Raw genomic sequence first — 20,617 nt, 5'->3', positions numbered from 1 at the left:
GCACAGCTATAAATATTCCTCTAGCAAAAACCTGTCCTGCTGTGGGCCCAGCAGCACCCAGGGTATGCAATCTAGGATGGGCATATACTATTAATACTGATGATGGAAACACATTATACCCCGTGAAATGATCCCAAGTGAAACACAGTGTTTGTCTCCTCTTTGAAGCAGCTTTATTCAGCCTACCTCAGAGCGCAATGTTTTTGTAACTATGAATTAATAATGGGCTTGGTTCCTACAATATTGATCATGACAAACTAAGTACAGATTGCTGGGACAACAGAACTGTCCTCGGGCTGCTTTGTGGTCTGAGGGTTGTCTGTGAAGCCTTTGTTATGTATGCGGTGGCAAAACCCTAAATGGATTCCCCACTGTAAACTACACTCCCCTGGGTTGAGCTGGTGTTGCTACTGTACACAAATCATCTTGTCATGCTGCTTCATGCTCTCACGTTTCACAAAGTAGTTTGTTGGAATCCGCTACTCAGACTGATTCACTGTAGACTGAAAAATGAAAAGATAACACACAGGCTCATTCTTCATCTGTGTGACTGATGTCGGGAGTGTAAACGAAAAGGGCTTGTGCTGCTTTCTATTGTGAGTAATGTGAGAGATTGAGGTAGTGCCCCTGAATACCAACTACCTGTGTGTGTGTGTGTGTGTGTGTGTGTGTGTGTGTGTGTTTCTGCACATGTGTACATGCTTGGTTTTGTGAAAGCTTGCATTCTTTCCTGCACCTCCATGCATGCATGCACATTTGCAGAAGCTGCGCGTCACACGCTTTTGCAGCTTTTGTGCACGTACGCGTGATCGTCAGCTTGTCAGCTAATCAAGATGAAGCACAGCATTTGAACTGTGCAGAGGGGAAAACAGAGAGGGATGGGGAAAGAGAATAGAGTGAGCATGATTGAGGGAAATGGATGAGTGCAGTGATAAGCAGAGCTGCCTGGGTCCTGACAGATACACACAGCAGATGGATGACTCTTATCTGGGAGATCACAGAGTGCATACTCGCGCCTAGGCCCAGTTACAGAGAGCCACGATCACACCAGACAGATGAATAGGCCTGCCCCCCACCAATCACACTGCACATACTGTACACACATGCACATGAGTGCACGCACACACCTACACACATAACCACTTGACAGAGTGAACAGATTGCAGAGCTTGCGTTACCTTCCTGTCTTTGACATTGAAATTCACCTGTGCTGGCTGTCTCAAGGATGTGTGCAAGAGAGAGGAGAGAGCAAGGGTAGGGAGAGAGAAATAAGATAAATCAATTTAATTCTAATCCAAGCAGCAGAGCAAGTGCATGTGTGTTTGTGCATATTGCACACACTATACATGTATGTTGGCATACAATTTTGTCTGCCAGCGAGAGAGCCACATGCACACTTCTTTCAGCATGACAGAATTTTTTCCCCTGATTTTTTGAGCATAAACAATGTCTGTCATAGAAGTTAAGATGGAGCTGAAGTCACACACGCTCAGAACAGAAAAAAACATTTGGGACTGTTTGCACTGGGACACTTAATCGTTAACTGGCAATTACCAAAGGCTTGCGCGAGAGTGCTGACAGATTTACCTTTTAAGACACTGTACTCTCATCTGCCTCGCATCCTCACCATCCTCCCTTTTCATGTGCACGAGCTCTCACTCCCTCCCAACACACACCCCTCGTTGTATGGAAGGAGCTCTTCTTCAACAGCTGTTGATACTCCCAGCTGCATTTTATAGCAAGGGAGAGTGCCAGTCTCGTCTTCAAGGCAGATGGTGGCTGACTGGATGGTTGGCTGGCTGGCCGGCCTGGTGGACACGTGGCATGTTGGACGACTGCAGACGGTGCTCCATCTCATGGGGAAGCTGCGGTTACGGTATGCCTGTGCTGCGTTCTCTATAAAAACCTGCAATCACCTCACTTCCAATACAGAGTGAGGCGAGCAGGCTGCAACTGGAATGTGCGCCACGTACGCGCCCTTCATGTCAAAGATGTTTTCCAAAGTTGCTCTCTTTTGATAATCATTGGTGTGTGAAGTTGGTAGATGACACACGCCGCACCTGTTCCCTTATCTTGAATTTTGATGTTTACATTTTTTTCCGACCTGTAAGATAATAATTAGAGGACTTGTAAAGTCATGTGAGAGGAGCCGTGGTTGGAAATAGAGAGCAAATAATCCTGGTGAATACTGTACCTTTATTTTCTCTACCCTATAATTTCCTCTCAAGGTCATGGTAGTCTATGGTGACGCCCTGGACTCTCTGTAGCAGGCATGTTCAAACACTCTTCGATTCATCAATACACTGTAGGAAAGACCATCAGTGGGTCAAATAATGGGTTGCTTTTCCTCGAGGGGACAATACCCTGCCCTTAGTATTGTCATGATTGATGTGTCTGGGGGCCCCAGGATTCATCAGCCTTGTGTTGGCCTACAGGGATAAACGTCTACCTCACTTTTCAGTTTACCTATCCATTAGAGGAAAAGATCCTCCTGACAGGGCCCTTTGTGGTCCAATAAAACACACTCTGTGTTTGTTTTCTAATCCACAATGTCTGTCTTCATGATACAAAATCCATCCATCATATATCCATCCATCATACTGGAGGTAACGGGCCTCTTCAACTGCTATTTCCTGCTCCTTTTACTTACATAAATGGAGCAAAAAAAAAAAAAAACCCTTCTAATGGCGAGTGAAGAGCTGTTGCTATCTGTACAATGTTGAGGCAGCAGTGGGTGCATGCTGGTCAGATAAGACCGCAGGCTGGAGGATGGTTCAGTGACAGATATGGATGACGTTAGTAGGTGCTTATGAAGCGCTGGGAGCTGGTCAGTGTCCGCGTGTCCATGGTCAAAGTTGAGCGCACACGGAAACTTGAACTCAGTACACACTCGTGACTCATTTCCTTAGCTGGAAAAAGTGGGATGCGTCCTGTGGGGTGGGAAACAAAGACTCCCTCCTGGACACATCTTTGACACGTCACTGCCGGTACATCACATCTGGCTGATACTCAACTTGAGATAAGGTCGTTGCTTACATACTCTGCCTGTGCGCAACAATGAATCCAACCCAAGAATGTGCGTTAAAGATAAGTTCAGAAAGTTAGCTTTTTAAAGCCTGTCTTTGGATTGCCTGTGCCTGCCCTCCTCTGTGACCTTTTCCAGACTGGCACACTACATCACCTCATGTGTTTAATTTATTTTACTGTCTCGCGGGGCCATTGCTCAGAATACATTCACCCTCTGCTTTTGTGGTTCTACCGCGTCACAGCTCACCACAAAGCCAGTAAGGCTGAGAGGCGCTCTAAAAGCTGTTTTAATTTCAAGCTCAAAGCTCTTTTAACAGGATGGATGTCCTTTACGTCCAGTGCCCCCCCTCACACCGACCCACCCACCCACTCTGGTTGCTTTGTCACCGTTGTCATGTGCGCTGGAGCCAGCCACACAGGAATCTAAGGAATCTTTTTCGCCTGACCTGGCTCTCATGTAGAACTAAAGAGTAATGGTGACATGGTCCAAGTAGCAGACCTCCTCTCCCTCTGCTCCTCTTTAATAGTGAATTTCAGCCCCTGCATCATGTATTAAGAATAGTCTCTGGCCCTTCCCAGTGCATGAGAAAAACATTCATATAAAACTGTGGCTGCACGCCCATCACCATTTAACTGAATTATTCAGGTTAAATAAACTTCGCCAGGAGAAAATGACTGAGCTGAACAACAGTTCACAGCAGAGTGGAGCAGTGTGCTGAACTTACCAGCAGTGACAGGGTTAATCATACCCATATGGTGTACCAAGAGGTTTGGTCCAATGCTGCTGTGGGCCAACAGGAGAGGGAAGGCTGGGTGGGGGCAGAACAGAAGGGAGAGGACAGCGGGGTAGACATTCTCCCAACACCTGCACCTGGTCACTAGATTCACACTCAAACAGCCTCAAACTCCCTTTTAAAGGATCCGCGGACACAACATCCTGCTCGCATCACGGTGATGGTCGCTGCCTTCCAGGCGTAAACTTTTGGATAGAGTGGAACAAGCGTTCAGGGATCAGCTGTGTGTTTTCCCCTTTTCTTTTAATGTTTCATGGAAGAGATGCAGTCGGTTCTGGCGACTGATTAGATAGCGTTTTATTTATTTTTTCTTCTCTGGGGGAATTTGCAAACCTATCGGATTGTTTTGTGCCTGCGCAGTGCTGCTGAGAGAGATTTTTCCAATCCAGCTCCGAGGCGCAAAACGCGGGGAATGCAGTGGTAACATCCCGCAAGTTTTGGATCCGAGAGGCTCAGCGGCTGTCGAGACACTCAGAAAATCAAAGGTAGGACATTTAACTTCTCTCCGGTTTAACTTTTAACTCATGTTTAGTTACTCTGTATGGCAGTCTGAAAGGAAGGTGACTGAAGTGCACACATTTGTTCGGTTCCTATTTCTGGATGTTGAGTTCACAGGTAAGTGCGCACTCCTCAGCGGAAAAAAAGAACTAGGTTATAGAAATCCTATAATTATTTTTTAAAGGGGAAACCATATATTATTACATCAGTACTTTACTCTGTCCTGTCGTTACCACCCACCACAGAAAACCAGCAGAAACACCGTCATTCATGCAAAACTATACAATCAGGCCATCTCACACACACACACACACACACACACACACACACACACACACACACACAAATACAACCCCTCAGGCACAGTATAATGTTTTAGTCATATTTTCTAAATGTCGATTTTAGACATCTAAAAGATATTTCAATAGGAATACTTACCTTTACATTTTTTTGACATAGATTTGACATAGATTCACCAGGCCATGGATATTTTGCCTATTGCTTAATCATTCATAAAAATCAAGTAGGGGCTGAAAAAGTGTCTGTGATGTTCATATTGCCATATGCCCTTTTTAACATGATTTGTTGAATAACATTTTTGGTGACTGTAAATGTATTTATGTAATTTATATGAAGTCCAAGTGATCCGGAGCTGTTTTAGTGAGTGATTCTTTTTATGCTGATTAATACCTGAATCTTCATGGCAAAAAAAAAGAAAAAAGAAAAGCATGTCCATATCATTCTGATTACACATCTCATGGTGCTTACATTCTATGAACAGCACTTCTACAGTGTTTTATAAGAGGAACAGAAATCAAGCCTCCCTGGTGAGAAGATATATGGCAACTGTGTGATTATGCCAGGAAGCCATGTGAGGCGTTTCCAATGGCTTCTGTTTTTAATTTCCAAATGCTCACCAAGCCAGTCGCTGCAGTTTCATCAGAATGTTCAGATTTTTCATGGGGACATTTTTTTTTTTTTACAGAATGTGTCACACGTGAATATTATTGTGAAATACAATGAACATTTTGTGAAATCTCACTAGTTTTTCCCCATGAATACCTCTCCCTAAAAGCCTTGTACCGTGTGCCACCAGAGGCCTTGCCTACATGGATGTCATGAGAAAAAAGGAAAAGCCCGTGGGATGGCTTATAGCCTGAGCAAAGCACACCTTCAGGGAGAAAATTTAATGGATGTTATGGACTCAGCTTTTAGTATTCATAATTTATATGGGATCCTCTCCAGCAAAGTGCAGATACATAATGAATGCAGAGTTAAGGTCTAACAGTTAGGCTACGTTTCAACACCCCTAAACTGTCAGAGATGGTTTCAGCGACGACTACCTGTTTCTTTGAACTGTCATGTATTTCACTCGTCAACTTCTGAAAGTACGTAGACGTGCTTTGTTGAAAGACGGAGAGAGAGGCAGAGGGAATCACTGATGGGCATCGCGGTCTTGTTTTCATACAGCTTTCTATGAAAATGTGGATGAATTATGTACTTTAAGAAAATATAACATGTTTAATAAAATGTACAAGATGAAGACAAAATGACATTGAACTTGTTTTTCAGACTTTTTTCCATGTGAATGTGCTTGCAAATAACATTATAGAGTCTTAACACATACCTCACTACATTTACACTTTAAATAAATAATAGGGCTGTCATATTTTCCAGAGCAGGTGTGAAGATTTTGGACGTTGTTCTCTCCTGCCAGACTATACCTCTCGCCTTGGAAGGCTTCAGGCCAAACTTCTGATCAGAGAGATCAGAGAGAGAAAGAGAGAGAGAGAGAGTCTCTTGCCTGTCCTTCCTTCTTTTTCTGTCTCGTATTTCTCATGGGGCACTCTATAATAATAGTTCACTCCTCTTTCTTTTTTTGTCCAGATTTAGATCTCTGTGGGCTACCTGCATGACTGTTACCATGACAGCATCTGGAGCCCAACTCCTCCTGTTAGCCTTGTGTGTTTACAGAGGCTCGGGCCTGCAGCAGTCTGCTCCCAGGGTTCGCCTCTCCTTCAAAGGTGAGCTCATACAGATTAACCAAAACTCCCTCTGACAGCAGGGATTGCCATAATAGTTTCTTTTACTTGGATGGTGTCTCCCACTAAGTCACACAAACTCACGCACACACCCACGCACGTATCCACACCACCGGTTATGTTTCCTCTTCATACATATGTAAAGAACGTATTTCCTGCCACATGTCAAACAGTGCGACGCTGAAAACAAAAGGTGGATATTACGTGTGGTTGGTCACTGGTAGTGCCCTTCGACAGAATTTCTTCCCACACCCTAAACCCTCACGCACACTAGTTTGACCTGTCAGTTCTTCTTTGTTTTTGATGTCTGACACGGTGACACAAAAAGGAAACGCCTGAAATCTGATCAGAAGAGCAAAGTGATATTTTAGAAGCGTAATGTTTTGCCCGCGAGGTGTAGATTCATGAAGAGACAGTGTTTTCAAATCCTTTTTTTGTGGGCTTTTTGGGATTTTCCCTGTCATCATTAACTCTAATGGTGGAGATTCACGTTACAGATGTGTGGATGACACCTTTGATCAAAACAATGCTGGATGATTACAGTTATTTCTGCATCTCTTATCATGTCACTTCAAGTGCACCTGTGCATGTGGACATGTACACTCACAAAAACACCCCCACGTCACACCTGAAGTACCTGTAAGTGAAAATTAGAGGTTGGAATCAGATTTTATAACATTCCTCAGCTCTTTGATGTGGAGGTGATTCAAAGTGCTCTGGTCCCGGGTCAGGTCTAGGCGGAGTAGACGTATCTCTGTCTTATCTTTTTTCTTTTTTTTTTGAACTTCCGTAATTTAATGAGAAACATTTATGATTTTGTACATTGTAAACAAGAGACATCTGAAGCAGATTAGAGGTGAGCTATCATGAGGTCTGTGCTTAATATTTTCTGGCAGTCGTCATGCAGTGTTGTTCTGAATACAGAAAATTTTGTACGACTGAAAACAGCTGTGTACATGCAGTTGATGGTTGTTGTATACAGCGATCATTCCATTTGAGGCTTGAGAGGGTAATTGCAGTGCATTTTTATATGACCTTTAACACTAATACCCTTTCGGTAAACAGCTTATACACGCCAGTGCGTTTTCTTTTTTCTTTTTTTTTTTTGCAGCAGGGTGCATAAAGTAACAGTCTGACCAATTACACAAGTTTGGTCTTGAACTTTATCATGTTCCTTCCTGTGTAGAATTCAGGAATTCACATTTGTACAGAGCTCTTCATGAGAGATTCATACACCGGAGCTTGTTTAAAACAGCTGAGAGGTGTTGAATTATTAGATTGTTGGTGAGCGCCTACAGGCCCCCGGTCACCCTTCCCCCTAATGCCAAACAAAAAGGAGAAAAGTTGGATTTACTCCCCAACTGTTTTCTGCCACTCCAAGGTTTTATTGTTCATTGTTTGTGACAGCGGGTCTCTTTGTTCCCTGAGGCGCCTGTGGAGGAGGTTTTGGGGCGGCTGGAGGACATGTGACTCCTGTGAGCGAATGAACCGGCCAGAGTGACACTCTGGGGTGCAGGAGGCCTGCAGAGGATAGAGATCTCGTATTGTTTCCTCTGTCGCTGGGAAGTTGTGTCAGTTGTGTGCACTTCAAAGGGATTGACTGAGTCTCATTTAATAGAATTAGTCAGCATTGCTAGAGAGCAAAATGTGCAGTGTAATCGAGCCCATGTTTTAGGACCCCATGCCCTCACGGTGCTGTCACCAGTTTGTTCATGCTTGAGATAGGGCTGGGACTAAACGGCAATGGGTCATTAGTGCCTTAGTGACAATATGTTGTCAGGTTGTAACATGAGAGCTTATAGTGGCCCAGCTGAAGCTCCATACTTGAATCGTATGTCCTTCCCAGTGTTTCCCTATCAGTGTCAGAATGTTGTCAGGGGATAAGTGTTTGCTGAATGTTTACCAGATGATGGCAGTACATTGTTTGCTATTTTTGGAGAATGGAGACATGTATAGGGGTGTGGTGTTTCTACATTTAGCCTCTTCAGTGAATCCACTATGGCCCAGTGGAGCTCGGCCAGAGGCTTGTTATCCTGTGTTTACCTCTCAGGAGCAGAACCGGGCCTTGTCCCACCTCTGAGGCTCCATCCCGTGTTGCCCGGAGATCCGATTGCATCGCTTATTTTAGTGGCACCTTGACTGCATCCTGTTAACATTGACCTCAAAAGGAAGATGGCAGGCCCTTTGATGTAAATAAAGATTGCGCTTCCTCTCGAATCCCTGTAAGCCGGCTTCTGAGGGTCTGTGTGAACATTTGTCATTATATAAGCCTGCTGTCTTTAACATGCCTCCACCATGTCCCAGTGTGCACATATGGTTGTCAATATCTTGCACACACCACAGATGTGTGTGAGTGTTGTTTTTTTATGTGTGTAAAATGATGCAATGAATTTTTTGGATGGCAGAATGGAAAAAAAAAAAAAAAATCACACTCAGAGGCGGAGTGCTGTACAGAGTCCATTTGTCTCGCAGCAGATGAAAATTGTTCAATCAAAGCTTTCAGGAGAACAAAAAAAAAAAAAAAGGAGAAACATTTTCCACTGCAGCGTGTCTTAACAGGTTATGCTCTGCTGAACACAATCCTGATCTTCAGAATTAGCAGCGAGTTCCACTGACCGTGTTTCCCTAAGGGACCGGCTTTTCGGTCTCCACAAGGCATGTGGTGCCTTAAACTCAATCAGACAGTCAGGACACATAAAATATTGAGATCTTAAAAGGGAATATGTTTCCTAAAATGCTCTAAGTTGAGTTATATTTAATCAGTGACACACATTTTCCAGAAAAGAAGTGAGAACATCGAGGGACCATAAGTTCATCCAAGTCAGTAATGAAACATGTTAAAGGCATAAATGGAATGAAGTGAATAGTTGTTGGGAGGTGAACTTTGCTCCCCCTGCTGTTGGTTTTCCAAATAAAGTGATGTTTTCTTAACAGAGCTGCTGCAAACTTTTCTTTCATACAGAGCTGATGGACACTCGGGCAGCACGGCCCTTCAGTTTCTCCTTCAACACCAGCGACTACCGCATCCTCCTGATGGATCAGGATCAGGGCCGTCTTTACCTGGGCAGCCGGGAGTACCTGGTGGCTCTGGACATGCACAATGTCAACAAGGAGCCACTCATTGTGCGTTGCTTTTTCTTAAACCTAGTCTGCATTACATCTCTAAATGCAATGATCATTAATAATCCAGTATTTTTGGATTTTTTTTGGAAAAAAAAAATAGATCCACTGGCCAGCATCTGCTAAGAGAAAGGGAGAATGTCAGATGACAGGAAAGGGAAGACAGGTGGGACCATCTGTTTATATCCTGCTCTTTCAAAAACAAAACAAAAAAATCACAGACCTGTTCTTTCATGCCGGGACGATGACGACAATGATGTTTGAATTCCATTTGTCTTACTTCTCTTTGTCCAGGGAGAATGTGCCAACTTTGTGAGGTTGATAGAACCGTGGAACCGCACCCACCTCTACACCTGCGGAACGGGGGCGTACCAGCCCATCTGCACATTCATCAACAGAGGCTGGAGGGCAGAGGTGAACACAGAGACGTTTGCAGTTCCCTGAGTGGGATTTACAGCAAAAAAAAAAAATCCCTGAGTTGTAGGCCTGGAAAGATTTGCCCTGCTAAATATTTCAGGACTACAAACTGGGACACTGATTTGTTTATGATTTCCCCATGCTCCCGTGTGACGTCTATTATTATGCATATTCTCCCTGTCTAATCTGCCTCTGCAGGACTACCTGTTTAGGCTGGTCCCTGGGTATGTGGATTCAGGGAAGGGAAAATGTTCCTATGATCCCACACAGGAGAACATTGCAGTTCTAATCAGTAAGCCATGCTTCATTTACAGGCAGAAAAAAACTTGAAATATATTTAAATCTAAATGTCTTATACCACTGAATCACAAAGTCTTACCTCTCTGTTCTCTCATTGGCTCACCTCTGCAGATGGTAACCTATATGCGGGGGTCCACATTGACTTCATGAGTACAGATGCTGCTCTGTTTAGGACCATGGGAGGGAGAACAGCAATCAGGACAGAGCAGTATGACTCCAGGTGGCTCAACGGTGAGTAAGTGTGGGTGTGAGGAGGTAAATGTAGCTGATTACAGGTTATGGTTCCTCTCATTTTATTTGACAACCACTTGCCTCAATCCTCTTTCTGCTTATCTGTTTTTATCCCACTAGAGCCTGTGTTTGTTCAGATCCAGCAGATCCCTGACAGTGCAGAAAGGAACGACGACAAACTTTACTTCTTTTTCCGTGAGAAAAGTCTCGAGTCAAGCGGTGGGGCGAGCCCCAGCGTTTTAGCCAGGGTGGGAAGAGTGTGTCTGGTGAGCCAAACTGCATTGTGCATGTAGTGGAAAGATATACAGCGTACCTTGTAATGTGAAACGTGTTGTACATATTGAATCATGACCTAATTTCCTTCCTGTCTAGAATGATGAAGGAGGGCAGAAGTCCCTGGTGAACCGCTGGACGACGTTCCTGAAGGCTCGTCTTATCTGCTCAGTGATAGGAGAAGATGGAGTGGAGACACGGTTTGATGAACTACGTGAGGCCACGATAAAATAAGCACCGCGCTTAAACTGTTTGCATTTTAATTGCAACCGCTTTTACACAGAGTTATTGAATTTGCATATCATTCTTCTTCCAGGGGATGTGTTTATTCAACCCACACAGGATGAACGAAACCCTATGGTGTATGCTCTCTTCACCACAGCGGGGTGAGTCGTTTTTAGAAGCTTGGTTAATTTACACCTCACCCAACCTCATCAACTCACATTTTTGTAGACGATTCAAGTTTTAATTTTAGGAGTTGGGTGCGAAGTGTCTCCAAATGCTGTCTCTTACCTTCACTGTTTCTGTTTAAGCTCTGTGTTCAAGGGCTCAGCAGTCTGCGTCTACTCAATGGCTGATATCCGCAACGTTTTCAATGGGCCGTTTGCCCACAAACATGGTCATAATTACCAGTGGACAGAGTACACTGGCAAGATCCCCTACCCACGGCCTGGAACAGTATGTCTCAGTCATGCGATATGATCCATTCATGCATACACCTTTTTTAAACAATCTAAACACATATGTACATAAACAAACTCCTCCTCTTCTGTCTTCCCATCCAGTGTCCAGGAGGAACCTTCACCCCTGGCATCCGCTCCTCCAAGAACTTCTCAGATGAGGCTGTGGATTTCATCAGAGCCCATCCCCTCATGTTCCATCCCGTTTATCCTATCCACCGCCGCCCCCTGGTGGTGAGAACCGGCGTGGACTACCGCTTCACTGCCCTGGTGGTGGATCAGGTGGATGCTGTGGATGGACGCTACGAGGTGCTCTTCTTGGGGACAGGTGAGACAGCTGCAGGACTGGGGGCGGGGAGGATTATTTTGGCAAGAAAAAGTAGGACTTGAATATAATTTCTTTCCCTTCTAGATCGAGGCACTGTGCAAAAAGTTATTGTTTTGCCCAAGGACCCGATCAGCATGGAGGAACTCACTCTAGAGGAAGTGGAGGTTTTTCGGGTATGTTTAGATGTGTGACGCTGAAATGACTGAAGATTCTCTAATTTCAAGATAAAATCGTGTTGATTTTTCTTTTTTATTAATTTACAGACCAGGGCTCCTGTCAAAACAATGAAGATATCTTCTAAAAGAGTAAGTAAATTCCTCTGGAACATTTACATTTCAGTGCCTACTTCGCAACAGCTTCTTCACAGCCTCACCGAGTTGGTTTTGTTTTGCTTGTGTCACCATAGCAACAGCTGTACGTGTCATCGGACGCGGGCCTGACCCAGGTGTCGCTGCACCGCTGTGGTGTGTATGGCAGGGCCTGCTCTGACTGCTGTCTGGCCCGGGACCCCTACTGTGCCTGGGATGGAGAGAGCTGCTCTGCCTTCACCTCCTCCACCAAGAGGTCAGGGACGCCTCACAGCTTCCCAGTGCACTTTTTCTAGAGAATAAAGAGAGGATATGTTGAGTCAACTTCATTCTTAATTTTTTGTCTCAGGAGGAGCAGAAGACAGGACGTTAAACATGGTGACCCACTGAGGCAGTGCAGAGGCTTCAATGCCAAAGGTGTGGCAATTTTTTTGTGTGTGTTTAAAGAACACATGTATATCTTTTTATTTCAAGTGATTGTCACTGTTTCTTCTGTGTCTCTTTGCAGTGGAGAAACGTCTAAGAGAAACAGTGCAGTTTGGGGTGGAGGGCAGCAGTACCTTCTTAGAGTGTCAGCCTCGCTCTCCTCAGGCCACCGTCAAGTGGCTTTTCCAGAGGGAAGGAAAGAGGAAAGTGGTGAGGAAGAGCATTTACAGTTTGGGAAGTCCTGCAATTTGCATTTTTTGCAGAGAGTTAGCTGAAAAAATCGCTACCACTCGGTATGACACAAATATAAGTCTTGTCGGCAGGACATAGTCTTGTTGGCAGGAAATAGTCTTGTCGGCAGGAAATAGCACATAATTTCAACCTGTTGTTTTTAGACTTGAAACTTTACAGATGCCGGCAGATGAATTTTGTGGCCTTCGCACAGAGCCAGACTGGCTGTTTCCTGTCTTTATGCTAAGCTAAGCTAACCAGGTGCTGGTTATAGCTTCCTGTTTACTGTCAGACATGAGAGTGATATCAATCTTCTCATCTAATACCCTGCAAGAAAGTGATTAATGATGAATGAATTGCTTTAAAGGGATCAACCACTTGCCTCTTTGTATTCTGTGTACAAATTCAAACACACACTTCCCTCACTTAGACTTTCTGCTTATTTTATTCTTTTTTCCACAGCTCAACCGTGTGGGAGGTCTCCTGAAGACCAACCACGGCATCCTCCTGAAGTCTCTCAACCAATCAGACGCGGGTCTGTACCACTGCCTCGCCACCGAGAACAATTTTAAACACACAGTGGCCCGCGTGGCACTGCGCATCCTGGATCGAGACATCGTTTTAGCTCTCACTGCTCAAGATGAGGACGAAGAGCCAAAAACTCGCCAAGCGGCAACGTATCCACAGTCATCCCTTGTCTCCACGCCTTTCCCGCCTGAGATTAGACTGATTAATCAGTACTGCCAGTCCTACTGGGAACAGCTTAGTCCCAAACAGCAGCAGCAGCGCAAGCGAACCAGCCGCAGACACACAGAGAGCCAGGACCAAGGCCTCGGCTAGAGGACGGGGCTGACGCTGTCCAACACTGGCCTGTCTGGACTTTATGGTGGACTTTTATGTTTGACACGCATGTTTTGGTGTTACCTCCATTCTTTAGGCTGGTGATGCTGTCATGCTGTCGTTAAAGAACTATATTGGTGGTTTTGCAGGTGTCAGCCTAAACACAGATTTTGTATGTTTTACATTATTGATGACCACTTTTCAATGAATACTGTCCGTTTCGTTCGGGTATCGGTTCATGTTAGTTTGACAATCAAATCATCTCACAGACTTGATATTTGATTGCATATCATAGGGATTGTTTTAAAACTTTTTCTTGTTGGTACATTCAGGTGACTGTAGGAAACCCCAGCGTCAGTGACTTGAGAATCTCTGTGGAGGATCAACATTTTTAGTGCAAGAAACCAAAAAAAAAAAAAAATACACACACTTTTTCACAATGTCCATGTTTGCTTATTATTTTTCTTTTAAATTGCTCCCATGACATAACATAAAAGTTTCTGCCACTGATCATTAATTGCCAGATGCTGGATGGTCCTTGAAAGCACCACAAAGGAAGAGTTTGCAAAACACATCTGGATTACCAACTGTAATGTTACTGTGACAAAGGAAAAAAAAAAAAAAAAACATGCATCACATATTTCAGGCAAGTTTGTTGTTGTTTTGGAAAATGTTTGAATGTCATGTAAAGTCAATGCAACATGTAGTTAAGAGGCTACAACATGCAAAACCACAAGTATGGTCTTTTTAAGTATCTTGAAACAAAAATGTAATATATTGTTTGTGAATATAATATATATGGTCATGATATGGTCATTGGATTACTCTTGTATTGTATGAAGATAGTATGATGACATAAATGCAGATGTTGCATGCTGTTGTATCTGTCGTTGTTTGTTGCAAGTTGTACATTTTACTGTTCTGTTTTCAACCTTGGTGTGTTATGATGTTTGTAAGGTGTAATGTATTCTGTTAAGCTAATTCCATTGGATGTTGTCATATAATGGCTCCCTTACTGTCCCGTGCTCTAGTGACCTGCAGTATGTGAGTGTTTAAGATATGTATAGCATACAGTGTTCTTCCAGTTATGCACTTTGTCGGTGGCGGTATTAGAGGGAATTTGGGGATCTTTGCACAGATGTATGAGAAAATGATACAGGAACATAATTTTCATGTACAGTATGTTATTACAAAAATGGGAATGAAACTGGCTCAGATTTAGTATTTGATTGGTGGTGTTCTGTCATAAGCTGTATTTACTTGTTTTTAAAAATGGCTCTTTTCAATGGAAGCACAAGGAACAATATATTTTCCAGTCAGAGCCACCATTCACCTTCATTGTGAGTAACACAGTGCTACGTGCTGTCATGCTGATCAATCCTACACTGGAAATGTTTGAACAAATATATAAACATTTCAGAATTCTCTTAAGTGTGTCCTTCACAGTCCTTTACGATAAATGACTTGTTTATTTAATCGCCTACAGTTTGTCTCATATACAACTCATATTCCAGTTTGCAAAATCCAAACATGTTGCAACCCAGAGGTTTCGCCCTAAAAATCATAGTTGAACTAACGTCAAAATCTACACAAACAAGAACCTCTGCATCAGTCGTCCCATTCGTCGTCGTCGTCGTCTTCATCTCCACCCTCTTCTTCACTTTCATCTGAAACAGGACAAATATAAAAATATGGGACTTTGTTTGGTTCCTCTTGGTTCAACTCATGCATGTATTTTTCTCTCTTTGCGTAAAGATGTAATTCATGTCTAATATTTACCAGAGGAATGGATGACTTTACTCCTCTTCTGCATGACACTCATGAGAGCACCAACGATGCCCTCACCTGATCCTGGAGACGAGGATGGAGCTGGATCAGGGCTCTCTGTCACCTGTAACACACACCAGGATGGGAGGACAGCATTTAAACATGAATGTCTGTAAGCAAAATTTTAATTATGACACATTGTAGCATGACAATTAAGACCCGTGTAGTTATATATAGCATGTATGAAATGTTTTGGAGAAAAGGAAGTTGCTTTACATTTCTGAGCTTCTTCCCCAGTCGGATCTGATCCAGCAGAGCTCCTCTGCCGTCTCCTCCTCCCGAGGATACAGGGGCAGGTGGTGCTGGGCCACCAGAGGGGGGAGGAGGTGGTGGGAAATCTGAAGAAACAGAAGCCTGAGGAGGTGGAGGAGGAGGGGGTGGAGGAGGAGGAGGTGCCCCTCCTCCGCCCGCTCTGTTGGGTGCAGATGGGACTGGAGGAGGCGGAAAACGCTGTTGGCTAGATGGCGGCGGGGGAGGAGGCGCGTGGTGGGAGGACATTGGAGCTGAGGCAGTAGAGAACTTTGTGGAAGGTGGTGAGGACGCGGAGAGTGCAGGTGGCGGTGGTGGTGGTGGTCCGCCTCTGTTTGTTGGAGGGGGTGGGGGTGGCACACCTCCACGTGCTGAAGGTGAGTGAGCGGATGGGGGACCTCGTGAGGACTGGCCTGGGATGGGAGGCAGGGGGCCGGAGCGGCTTCGTGGAGGTGGAGGGGTCGGGGCAGAGAGAGTGGAGCCTGGCAGAGGAGGCAGGGGCCCCTGTCTGCCGGGTGGAGGGGGTGGAGGTCCAGAAGCTGTAATGCAGTGGAAGAAGATACTCATCACAACTCAGCCCAAGCTTTAGACCTTTACATAAGCCTGTATTGAGCAGTGTGATTGATAAGTAGGTAGAAAATGATGCTGTCTCACCTCTGTTCACCTCCCGTTTGACGGCCTCCATGCCTCCAGACTGCTCGATGACATTATAGATGAGCTGAGAGGTTTTTTCATCCCTCATCTCAGCTTCACTGATCCCAGCTTGGGAGAGCAGCTTCCACAGATCAGGGTCAATGTTGTTGGGATCCCACCCGACATGACTAACATGCCTGACATGAAGGAAACAAAAAGAGATATGATATTGCAAAACAACATCCTGTCAAGATATTTATCAAACATCACTGCCTCAGAGATCAGAGGCAACACATTCATCGGCTCAAACACTCACTTAAATCCACTGGGTGCTCCTATGTCTGCTTTGGAGAGTTTTGGGCCCTTTTTCTTGTTCTTCTTGTCCTTTTTCTTGTCTTTGATGCTGAGAGCTAAGGAAGAGGTTGAAGGTGTCGAGCGGTAGCGTGAAGACTGGATATCTGGGTTCTGGATGTCCACTGTGGCCATAGGAAAAGATCCAGGGCTACCTGATACAGAGAACATACAAGTTGGCACTTAACCTCGGGTGGTGGTAAAAGTCGAGTTATAGCTGAGACATGTTGAAGAGTCACGCACCTTTTTCAGGCGGGAGTCGAGGCAGGGAACCTCTGTCTAGAGTGACAGGAAACGGGAAAAGAGGAAATACCTATATTTACTCATACAGTTTGCTATACATGTAGATAAAACAGCATGTTGCTGTGTTGAAGTTAATTACTATCTTACCACTAGGTGGCGGGGGGCGCTGTTTCTTGTCTGTCAATAACAAAGAGAAGAGAGAGATCAGTTTTCACCATAATCCAATATTTAATATATAAATAAAATATATTTAAAATACCCTTAAACCAATCATGTATTGTACCCCTGAGCCCCAAGCCCGTGCATGGGATCGAAAAACCACCTTTCTTGAGAAAATCGCCTTAAATAAACCATTTATCATAGCCAGAAGCGGTAAAGACTGAGAGAATCGTCGGATTTTGAACTTCCAACTTGGTCCGTGAATTAACCAGGTGTGACATACGCTTCCGTCAGAAAATGTGGCAGAATTTAAGCTTCAAATTGCAGTTTTTCCTCCAAATCGCTCCAGTCTACATGGCTTATTAAAAAAATCCCCCAAAATAAACGTTTTGCTCTAACTCTAGCTAAAGCATTTAAAAAACGGATAAATCTACGCTTCTCATCGCATCCATGATGACGTCGTTGTCAGGTGGTCGCGTCACACTAACGCACGGAAGTTGCCAGCATTTGTTTACAAAGTGCAGAGCGTGGATGAATAGGGAGACAAACACACACAACACATAAAAAGTTGTAAAACACATTTATCATGACACAAAAAGGATAAAGACTAAATATAGACTGAAGACGGTTGTTAGTAAGTTACTGGAAGATAGTTTGAGCTGCGAGAACGAATTAAACAACCGGATTTCCAGCGACTCAGGCGATGATTTCCGACCTGTCTTGATCCGTGTGAGTAAGTCTTATATCATCCTATTTCAGACCTGTTTCTTTTTCTTTTAGCATGCTGCATCTCCATGTGTCTGGGTTATATTTATAAGTATTATAATAGCTTCTCACAGGTTTTCAAGAGAGTCAGAGGGATTTGAGGAAGGGAAAGACCCATTTGAGGACATGTCAGTAGGTCTATATTTCATCATATTATCGTATGGTATCTCTAAAAATGTGGAAAGGTTGTATTTATACATATTATAATAGCCTGTAAGGTATTATAATACTAATATCACATATAATAAATTGTAATAAACTATTTATATTATAAAATTATAATACAATGTCACCTGGAGCAACAGATTCTGCTTCTAATATATATTACATTATAAATACCTTGTATACATACAATATATATGTATATACATATATATTAGTGCAGAAAGTGTTGTGTGGCACTGTGACTGCATTAGACAGGAACTGATGCAGACTGGCATGACGATGGTTCCTCTGCATGCTTGTAGTAGTAGTGTTGTATATAGTTGCTTGAATGATATGTAAACATAAATAAATGTAAAATATTTCGTTTTATTTATTGTTAGTGACTTATGGCACTATAAATGTGCTATGCTGCACATTTAAAACTCTCCCTTCTTCTAGCCATGGTTGTGCTGTTTCCATTGAGGTTGTTGTATTGCAGTGAAAAATGAGCCCACAGTGGGTAAAAATGTGTAAAGTCGTAAAAAACACCCAGAAACTGCTTGGGGTACAGGGGGTTAAATGAAAAAGTATGTAGTTATTTAGGATTTATCATTGCACCAGCATTCTCACTTTTAAAATGATCAGAATTTGGCAAAAATCACCTCATTAAAGTGGATTTAAATAATTTTTTAACAGTATATATTGCAAACAACATATAAGCCCAAGAACATTTACAAAAACACGTTGTAGTGGTGAAGCTATGAATCATTAAAAATGTATCTCATGCTTTATAATTCTAAAAATAAACATTTTTGGCTATGACCTCACTGACCGTGACGGTTGTTTCTTTGGTCGATTTTCTCCTCCACAGCACTTTGGAAGGCCTCTGCTTCCTGTTGCTCGGCAAAGTTCAGTCCCACTTGACAATCCTGCATTGTTTAACGAGCAAACACGGAGTCAAACGCACACATCTCTCAACCAATATTTCAAAGATTTGTGACCTGTTGATGTTTTGAACACGGATATTTGAAGGGAACCACATCCTAACAGTAATAGACAATGATCAAAGTTGCAGGAAGAGGTGGAGCAAGGGTGTGCTTACATCTGCAGCAAAGGTATGAAAGTACGACTGTGGTGAGGAGTAAACAATTTGGTTGTAGAGCTCCTGCTCCCAAACCTGCCGCCCTGCCTGTGAAAAAAAAAAGAGTTAATATTCCACTGTCTCAATAATACTCCAGATCTGACCCTGTCTGGATTTGAGTCAGTCTGACAGGTTTGTAACGTTTCAGAGGGTCAACATAGACAAAGTGATTATCAGTCTGAAGAGGGCCTGAATATTCTTATGTCGGCTTGCAGTGAAATTCTTGGTACAAGGGCACCACTGTGCAAGAGATTACCTTCAAATCAAACATCCGTATGAAGTAGGAGCGCTGAGGGTTGTCTTTGACGAAGCACACCACTCCAGTGTGCTGCAGACTCCATATGGATGGACTGTTAGGCAGAGCCATGTGCAACTGTGCTACTGCAGTGGCCACGGACTGAACACACACAGACAACACATGCATGGAAAACAGTTCAGTGCTGATAGGACACTTGAGATCATTTTATGGCAGTTCACATGTAAATCTGGTGTTTTATGGTGATATTTTTAATTTGCCACTGCAGGTGTACAAGTCTCTAAAAAAAAAAGTGCAGTTCACATTAGATTGTTTTGTTGTTGGTACAGCTGTGAACCTCAGTGACTAATACAGAGTCAGGAATAAAGCAACTTCTGCTCGACAGAAACACTAGACCCAATGATAGCGTCTAATTCTGACAGAGAGGAAGAAATGGTTCAGCCACCATTTCCTGATACAGCTACCTCCTTTTTTTGATGACCTAATGTCAGCAAGTCTTTTCAAACTGTATTTGCATCAACGCACAGTAAATTTTATGTGTTAAAATAAGACTTGAGTTCTTAGTTCTTTACCTGAATATATGTAACAAAAAATAAAAAGGCAAGCAAATAAAGTAACGAAAAGCAGATCGGAAAAGTGTGAATCTACATTACTGTTGTTACTGAAGTTAAATATATAATGTAAAAATCATCAACTGAGGGTTCAACTGTCAACTGTGTTCATTGAAATTCAGGATATAATGTTTAACCACCAACGGCGAGAGAGAGAGATAGCGAAAGAGAGGTCATGAGGGCTGAAACAGTTTGAATTGTTATGTAGCAACCAGAATAACCAGAAGTATCTTGGATACCTTTTTCTTTTACTTTTACAATAAACTGTTCCACCAGAAAGGATACAAGTCAGGACAGACACAGATAAAATATCATCCCACAGTGGGCAACCCCTTCTCTGGTCAGCTCAGAACTTACAGCACACCTTCTGCCCAGCAGCTCCTCCAACTTCTCATTCTCCTGCAGGCTCAGCAGAGGGCTGCGGGCGCTCTCCATTTTAGATTTAGATCCACGACTCATGGTCCTCTGATAAATCTCCTCCTTTATCTTAAGTGAATGTTTTACAGCATTTGAAAGAGCGTCTGCGCTTACACTAACGGAATACAAAGCTCTACAGTCAAGGAAGTTTCTCTTCTCTGTTTTGTGCACACATCATTTCAAAGCAGGAAATGGGCAACCGCACTTCTCTAACCCCCACTTTTCTTCTTTCTCTCAGATGCAGAGCACAAATGAATGTGTTACTTCCATTTTCAGAGGGAGGCAGTGCACTGTGAGTACTGAGAT

General features: G+C 43.4%; 3 protein-coding genes across 4 annotated transcripts in view; 2 read left to right on the top strand and 1 right to left on the bottom strand.

Moving 5' to 3' along the window:
- Positions 1-3,734: 3,734 nt before the first annotated feature.
- Positions 3,735-14,942, top strand: LOC130174742 (semaphorin-3F-like). The gene is made up of 18 exons (XM_056384928.1): positions 3,735-4,306; positions 6,207-6,343; positions 9,324-9,484; positions 9,585-9,647; positions 9,776-9,895; positions 10,097-10,190; positions 10,310-10,429; positions 10,550-10,695; positions 10,802-10,916; positions 11,019-11,088; positions 11,236-11,380; positions 11,488-11,710; positions 11,795-11,883; positions 11,974-12,015; positions 12,117-12,274; positions 12,368-12,435; positions 12,527-12,654; positions 13,138-14,942. The coding sequence occupies exons 2-18, from the start codon at positions 6,232-6,234 to the stop codon at positions 13,513-13,515; spliced, it is 2,232 nt and encodes a 743-aa protein (XP_056240903.1). The 5' UTR covers positions 3,735-4,306; positions 6,207-6,231; the 3' UTR covers positions 13,516-14,942.
- wasb (WASP actin nucleation promoting factor b) lies at positions 14,707-20,529 on the bottom strand. Its single transcript, XM_056384930.1, has 11 exons — positions 20,252-20,529; positions 19,284-19,424; positions 18,989-19,075; positions 18,719-18,815; positions 16,966-16,995; positions 16,819-16,854; positions 16,541-16,730; positions 16,246-16,421; positions 15,559-16,130; positions 15,295-15,406; positions 14,707-15,182 (listed from the first exon to the last, which is right to left on the bottom strand). The coding sequence occupies exons 1-11, from the start codon at positions 20,351-20,353 to the stop codon at positions 15,124-15,126; spliced, it is 1,602 nt and encodes a 533-aa protein (XP_056240905.1). The 5' UTR covers positions 20,354-20,529; the 3' UTR covers positions 14,707-15,123.
- Positions 17,482-20,617, top strand: part of zgc:162200 (uncharacterized protein LOC558638 homolog) — a 39,864-nt gene continuing 36,728 nt past the window's right edge. The window contains exons 1-2 of one of the 2 annotated variants that reach the window (XM_056384926.1): positions 17,482-17,706; positions 20,550-20,603. The gene's annotated coding sequence lies outside the window, so the exon portion shown is untranslated. Of the gene's footprint in view, positions 17,711-20,549; positions 20,604-20,617 lie in introns of both variants that reach the window. The other variant, XM_056384927.1, reaches the window with a different exon arrangement.

The sequence above is a fragment of the Seriola aureovittata genome, chromosome 9 (genome assembly GCF_021018895.1).
Source record: "Seriola aureovittata isolate HTS-2021-v1 ecotype China chromosome 9, ASM2101889v1, whole genome shotgun sequence".
NCBI classification, from domain to species: Eukaryota; Metazoa; Chordata; class Actinopteri; order Carangiformes; family Carangidae; genus Seriola; species Seriola aureovittata.
The sequence above is the reverse complement of the archived record's forward strand: the minus strand, read 5'-3'. Positions and strand labels throughout refer to the sequence as shown.